At 35.8% G+C, this 7,566-nt stretch overlaps 1 protein-coding gene across 1 annotated transcript; it reads left to right on the top strand.

Moving 5' to 3' along the window:
• The first annotated feature begins 1,622 nt into the window (after positions 1 to 1,622).
• rgs4 (regulator of G protein signaling 4) lies at positions 1,623 to 5,192 on the top strand. The gene is made up of 5 exons (XM_007258374.4): positions 1,623 to 1,772; positions 2,075 to 2,185; positions 3,031 to 3,092; positions 3,760 to 3,923; positions 4,041 to 5,192. The coding sequence occupies exons 1-5, from the start codon at positions 1,729 to 1,731 to the stop codon at positions 4,284 to 4,286; spliced, it is 627 nt and encodes a 208-aa protein (XP_007258436.2). The 5' UTR covers positions 1,623 to 1,728; the 3' UTR covers positions 4,287 to 5,192.
• The last annotated feature ends 2,374 nt before the right edge of the window (positions 5,193 to 7,566 follow it).

Below are 7,566 nucleotides of genomic sequence, written 5' to 3'. Positions count from 1 at the left end.
TTAGTTGATTATTGTTATTATTATCCTGATTATTGCTGTCAGTTTAAATTTATTTCAGTGACCATTGTGTTTTTTTTTACCCTTTTTTCTATGTGTGTACTTTTGTATTCCATTCTTTTATTTCTTATCTCTACATTTCCATGTTTTTAACTTTATGTCAGAGTTTTCAAAGCATACCGCTACTAGTGATTAGGTGTGGGTAAAAAAATATCAGCGCATGATATATCGTATTGTTCTCGTTTGTTATACAATATCAATGCATTTTAACTCAAAAATCTATAATTTTATTGAAAAATAGGCTGTCTAATCTATCTGAGACTCGCCCCTCAGTTTGAATTACTATACTTACTGCTTCATTACTTCACATTGTGGCCGTAATCAAATGAATAGGATAATCATTACCCAAATTGGTGTCTGTGAAACTGACATCAATAAATCTATAATTCCTGCTATTTGCTTATTTAGGAATATATTATCCTCTTCAGTAACACAGATGGTATGAAGTATCACAGAGAAGAGAGTCTTGTGTTTTTTTATTTATCATGATGATATCATATGATGATTTACATCCTTAATACACTGCTAAAAATTCTGATAAAATATAAAAATTATATTCTGATTTTAGGAACAACAACCTTAATCAGCCTTGTTTTAATTTTGAGTAAAACTAAGAGTCAAATTAAGCACAAAAAGACACCAATAAAGTTATATTTTAATTTAAAGGTAATTTATTGTGCCCAAATTTAAGATACAAAATCAGTGACTTTTGCTTGATTTAAGTCTTTTTTTTTTTGTTGCTTATTTTAGGAAATCCTATTAAGAAAAATTACTCACTCCTCACTTACCTTCATTGTGTAGTCTTACTTTCCCTTACATGTTTTCTTATAATCTATATTGTGTATGTTAAAAATATGCTTGTTTTGCTTAATATGGTCGTATATGTCTCAGTTTTTATGTATTTTTTCTAGTTTCTACCAAATAATTTTTTGTAGTGTATTTAGTATACCATGTATGGCTTTGTATGTTACATTACATTATATTACATTACATTACATTTGGCAGATGCTTTTGTTCAAAACATATATCGTCGCTTTTGTCGATTTTTAGTTTACTACATAATTTGAAGGGACAATCTGTCCTTTATACTGTGCCAAAATTTCTTGGTGAATGGACCAATAAAAAAACTTAAAAATGACCTGAAATAATCTTTTTTTTACATTTCGTACATTTTACATTACGTTTTTTCTCTCTCCTGTAAAGTTGCTGTTTTAAAGATGCTTGTTTTTCATTGGACAGTGACGATATACATTATAATCGAGGGCTGTTTTTCTCACATTCTCAAATAAACTCATCTTAAACTTGCCAACATTAACTCAAAGCATTAAAGCAGTTCAAGTAGACATTCCTGAAACAGAAGTCAGCATCTTCTACACAAAAATCTATAAAAATACCTTTTCATTCTGAAAAGGACTGAAACACACTTCAAGTTTCTATTGCGCAGCAGTGTGTAAACACACACGCTCACTCACACACACGCTCACTCACACACACACACACACAAACACAGCACCTTGGCTGTGATTGGCTCGCTGCGCTGTAGTCAGGGCTTCAGCAGTATAAAACAAGAGATAGAGGAGGAGGCTGCACTAAGACTGTGAGGATCCTCTGCTCGAGCGACGTTAAACGCTTCTCTTTCTCTTGGTTGGATTTTTCTCGCTCACTGCCAGCATGTGTAAGGGACTGGCTGCACTACCTGCGACCTGCCTGAAAAGGTGTGGAGCTCTTTACGTCTTTCTGCGTCAATGCTTTTGGAATTCTTTATGGATATAAGTGTTTTATTGAAAAGGCAGATGAAGGAGATTTAGATGTAGAATTCTCTATAGAAGATATAAAGAGAGATAGAATAGACCATAGTCGTGTGCTGATTGTTCTGACTGAGTAGATGATAAGATCATGATGAAAGAACACTTATTTTCTTAAAACTTTGTTTGTTTTTACTTTTAATGTCATTGATTTGATTGATTTATTGATTTTTTTGGTTGTCAGTTTTGTCTAATGCATTTTTCTCCCACAGCGCTAAAGACATAAAGCACAAGATCGGCTTCTTGCTTCAGAAACCTGAACCGGTTCAGGAGCAAAAGCTCGCGAAGGAAAAAGAAAAGGAGAAAGCAACTGTGGTGAAAAGGTGAGGGTTGTACTTTGAAAACACTTTGTCATTTTGATCGAGAGTGCAATGTGTCGTTTCAGATGATTTTTGGTGCTTTTTGATGCTGTGATTTCATGGCTTTAGGTGTTGAATAAAATGGATAAACATCTTTTTGAATTCTTGAATTCAATTGAAAATATAACAAAGCTAAATCTAAACTTAACACATTAAAGTACATTCATTTGTCAGTTTTTTTTTAAATGCATCTTCTACAATATATTTGGTTAGATAATACTGCAACAATAACACTAACACACACAAAGTCATTTGATTACCAGTGTTAAATCAACACTGCTTTCTGATGCAGTGATTTACTGAATGTTTTAGGTTTCAGCTGCTGAATAAAAAAGAATTAGGATTTTTTAAGAATAAGCAGCAAAACTAGAATTGAATTCGACTTTAATTGAATTGACAAAAATAATAGTGCAAAATATTACCAAAGAAAATAAAGTGCTGTAAATTCAGTTTTCAGTTTTTCTTTTTAAACTAGGAATCACTACAATGTTTACTGCTAGATAGTAATTTAAGAATAAATACTAATATCTTATAGATACACAACATGTGTCAGTGTTAAATCAACATTGCTTTTTGCTGCTGCTATTTACATTGTTTTAAGTGCAGAATAAAAATTAGGGCTTTTTAAAGAATTAACAGTAAATAGTAGAATTATTAATGTATTAGACTTGATTTGAAAAAATAACAAAGCAAAATTTAAACTTAACAATCTAAACAATATTTTCAGTTTTTTTGTGAAGGTTATATTTTGTATCATTTTAAATGTTTATTAAAGGTCTAAATGTTTATTCTTTTCTATTCTTTTATAGCATCGCTCCTGTTGAAGCTGAGAAATGGAAGACATCATTTAACAACTTGATTAAAAATGATGGTAAGTGTCCAATTCATGAAATGAAAGATACTGAGTCTTATACAAACAAAGTGAGACTGATTTCAGTCACAGTGGGACTGAAAGTGAGCGACGCAGTGGTGAGCTGATTGTGGATTAATGTGACGCTCGGATTCGCAGTCACGGTGCCCTTGACACATTTAATGTTCTTGTTTTAAGAGAGCGTGTGCTTTCGGCACTGACGCAGCCGGCTGCCTTGCGGCTGTTTTCTCAGGCTTCAGGACGTGTGCTACGTGTCCACAGCCTGCCCTGGGTGGCCCCTAAATAGCCTGTATGTTCTGCTCTGTTAGGCCCTTAGGGGTCAACCACCAGAGGGACAGAGCTGAGGAGCCCTGACTTTCTGAGAATCTGCCCAGAGCCTGGACACTGATCTCTTCAAGTTTTCCAAACATCCTTAGAGGCTTCAGACTCCCCACTCCACCCACCCCGTCACCCAGCCTATCACCCGTCCCGTCACCCGTGTCTTCCTCAGAGAATAAAGTTAGATAGTCTGAGGCAAAGTCCATTCACGTGACGTAAGATTTTATGACTTGCCCTTGAGTTAATGGAAACAGGGCCTGGTCTGCTGAGACATGAATCATGTAGGCAGGTGTAAATGAGTGACAGGATAGTAGAACTGACGGCAACTTTGTTTCTTCTTTGTTTTTAGTTGGACGGGCCGCATTTACAGCCTTTTTGAAGTCGGAGTTCAGCCAGGAGAACATTGAGTTCTGGGAGGCTTGTGAGGACTTCAAGAGGACGCCTGCAAAACAGATGGAAGCCAAAGCCAAACAGATCTTTGAGCACTATGTCAGTGTCGACTCACCAAAAGAGGTGAGACACCACCCTTTCTACTCTGATCAACCAATTAATAAAACAAGTTTAAAACCATATAGCATGTTTTCTTTGTTCTCTATGTTAAAAATATGCAATTGTTCTTCAACACTTCAGGTCAACCTGGACTCAGCAACAAGAGAAGAAACCAGAAGCAATCTGGAAAAGATTGACGCTAGCTGTTTTGAAGAAGCCCAAAACAAGATTTTCACACTGATGGAAAACGATTCGTACCGGCGCTTTCTGAGATCCAAATTGTTCCTTGACCTGTGCCATTCTCCCACAGATAAAAAGCCCTGCGGCCTGGAGAGAAAAGGCAACCTTCCCGAGTTCAGTCCGTTCCTCCTGCCTCACTGCGCTTAAGCTACGGTATCTACATATCTGAGAACCTGAGAAGAAAAGCTCCCTCTCAAGCTGACATTGGTGGACTAATTTCACTTCTTTGAGAAACAAAAAGCTGTTAGAGGCTTAAGCCAGCGCTTAACGAGCTCCATGACATACGAAGCAGACGCAATGGATGAAGATGCTCATTGATTGTTTTCTCAGCTGTGCTTTCTGGCTTTAAGTATTTTCACAGTTTGAGCAAATAATTCACTTCTGTTTCTCATCTTTACTGTTGTTGCAAGCAATTTTCAGGTCATTTTACAATCAATAGGAAATAACACACTAAACAGCAAGATGAATAAGACACCTTCTAAAGCCCATCAGATATCAAAGTGGAAATACTATGAATAACCATGACTGAGTTTACAAACGAGTGACTGTTACAGATTGGAGAAAAGCAGGCGAGTGCAGTATCTGTGTTTAATCGATTTCATATGCGTTTCAGGCTTTCTGTGAGTGGAAGGACTGTGGTACACACAGTAAAAATACCACTGTTAAATCAACACCATTACACTAATAGTATTGATTTAACACTGAGCAGTGCTAAAGAAGGAACCCGTCTAATACACACATATACACACAAAGACACACACGCGTCAACTTCATTTTTTTTTTCTTTTTTTTTTTGATATAGTGAGTTGACACATGCTAGTACATTTATTAAGAGTTGGGCATTTTCAAATGAGCAGAAAAAAAAAAAAAAACATCTGGTCATTATAAATAAACCCTAAAGCAAAACGAATGTTATCTGTAAAGCTGTACTTAGGCAATGTGATCCCGTCAGCTCGTCCTGCAGTGCTGTGAATCCTGTTAATGTTAATTCTGTCCTTCTCTTGTAATGTCACTTTCTTCATCTTTACTTATAAGAATAAATGGCTGTTTATATGTCGTTTACAGACTTGTTTACTGATACGTGTTACACATATTTATTGTAATATTTATGAATAAAAGAAAAAATGTCTCACTCAAAAACGGTCTCCTAGATGTGTATTGTGTATGAGATGATGTTATAATGAAATAATACAGAAATAATTATTTACAGAAGAACAAAATAAATCTGGCAAATTTAGCAATGGTTTATGATTCAAGGTGAGGTGTGAGATTCTTACATATTAATTTTATGAACATGAATAAAATGCTAAAATAGTAAATATTAAAAATGGACTATAGCACAAAAGTGGAAGTAATATGTGAATTTTAATGCTCTATTGCCTGCAAGCTATACTTCCTTTATTATTTCATTTTTGTGGAGAAGTATATGCTTATTAGAATATTAAATATTGAAAAGTTTCATACCACTTTATTTGGAGTGATCCTATTTGAATGAAATAAACCCTCAGTTCAGTAACTTATCAACTCTTTATTGATTGATGGTGTAACAACAGTACATTCTTTACTGAAGACTAATATTGATCGATATTTAGTTGTTTTTCACTATTTGGTGTGTCCACCTTAGTATCTGTAGATGTTAAGATGAATTTTAGGATTAGGTTTTTGGGTTGAGGTCAATACTATTTTTTTTGGATTAAGTTTAAGGTTAGAATCAGGACTAGGATTGAGATTAATGTTAGAATCAGGGCTAGGATTGAGATTAATGTAAGAATCAGGGCTAGGATTGAGATTAAGGTTAGAATCAGGGCTAGGATTGAGATTAAGGTTAGAATCAGGGCTAGGATTGAGATTAAATTTAGGATCAGGGCTAGGATTGAGATTAATGTTAGGATCAGGGCTAGGATTGAGATTAAGGTTAGGATCAAGGCTAGGATTGAGAATAAATTTAGGATCAGGGCTAGGATTGAGATTAATGTTAGGATCAGGGCTAGGATTGAGATTAATGTTAGGATCAGGGCTAGGATTGAGATTAATGTTAGAATCAGGGCTAGGATTGAGATTAAATTTACGATCAGGGCTAGGATTGAGATTAAGGTAAGGATCAGGGCTAGGATTGAGATTAATGTTAGGATCAGGGCTAGGATTGAGATTAATGTTAGGATCAGGGCTAGGATTGAGATTAAGGTTAGGTTTAGGGCTTGGATTGAGATTAAATTTAGGATCAGGGCTAGGATTGAGATTAATGTTAGGATCAGGGCTAGGATTGAGATTAATGTTAGGATCAGGGCTAGGATTGAGATTAATGTTAGGATTAGGGCTTGGATTGAGATTAAATTTACGATCAGGGCTAGGATTGAGATTAAGGTTAGAATCAGGGCTAGGATTGAGATTAAGGTTAGGTTTAGGGCTTGGATTGAGATTAAATTTAGGATCAGGGCTAGGAAAATCGTTAGAAATAGGTTTTGTGTTGAAGTTGAGGTTGGGATTAGGGCCAGGGTGAAGTTTCAGGTAAAAATATCCAATAAAAAACAGGATCTCCATTTTTGGTGATTTTTAGTTTACTATATAATTTAAAAACACAAACTGTCCCTAACACTGTGTCAAAATGTCTTGATGAATAAACCAACAGAAATTGTGTTTCCCTGAATCAATGGTATACAAACCAATTCACAGGGACCACCTAGATGATCCAGATTTCTTACAACACAGACTTGTGACTCACAAGCACTAGATTTGAGAATAGCTGCATGATTAAGAAGAATTATTTGGTTTATATTATGAACCTTTCACTGCAGCATCAGTTTAATATGAGGGTAGAAGCAACCCCCTCCCCAAAACACACACACACTCAAACAATGGTCCTAATTCCATTATTCCACTGGAACTAACAGTTCCATTCTTTCCACAGCTTTCATTGACCCCAATTATCAAGTTTCCATTGGTTATTTTCATACCCCGAGTCATACACCACGAATAGCTCTAATTTGTATTAGTTCATTTATTTATAAACAGTGGAAAATTCTAGCAACAAGGCCCGGGATGACCTGCGCACCGCACACAGCCCGAACATTACCTCACACCGCTAACTAAGGGCTCTTCAGGAGCTCCAGCGAGCTCACTGTAATCATCTGTACATTTACACACTCCTGAAGGTCGCCACCTCCCTGGAGTGTGGAGATAAAGCAGCAGCGTGTTAAAAAGCTCAAGATTGATCCACACACAATCCTAGAAGTGCATCTGGGGATTTACAGAGATTTGATTTAAAGGTTAGTATTTTAGTCAATTTAACAAAGAGAATAAACAGAGATAAAACAGCACCAACAAAAATCCCACTTAGTAGATTCCATGAATTGGAGTCCTGTGAATAAAATCACATTTTGGATGGAATGATTCATTTAATTCCAATGGTTTTTCACTAGTGCAGAGC

This window comes from Astyanax mexicanus, chromosome 5, assembly GCF_023375975.1.
Source record: "Astyanax mexicanus isolate ESR-SI-001 chromosome 5, AstMex3_surface, whole genome shotgun sequence".
Classification (NCBI taxonomy): domain Eukaryota; kingdom Metazoa; phylum Chordata; class Actinopteri; order Characiformes; family Acestrorhamphidae; genus Astyanax; species Astyanax mexicanus.
Note: the sequence above shows the minus strand (reverse complement) of the source record. Positions and strands in the feature narration are given on the sequence as shown.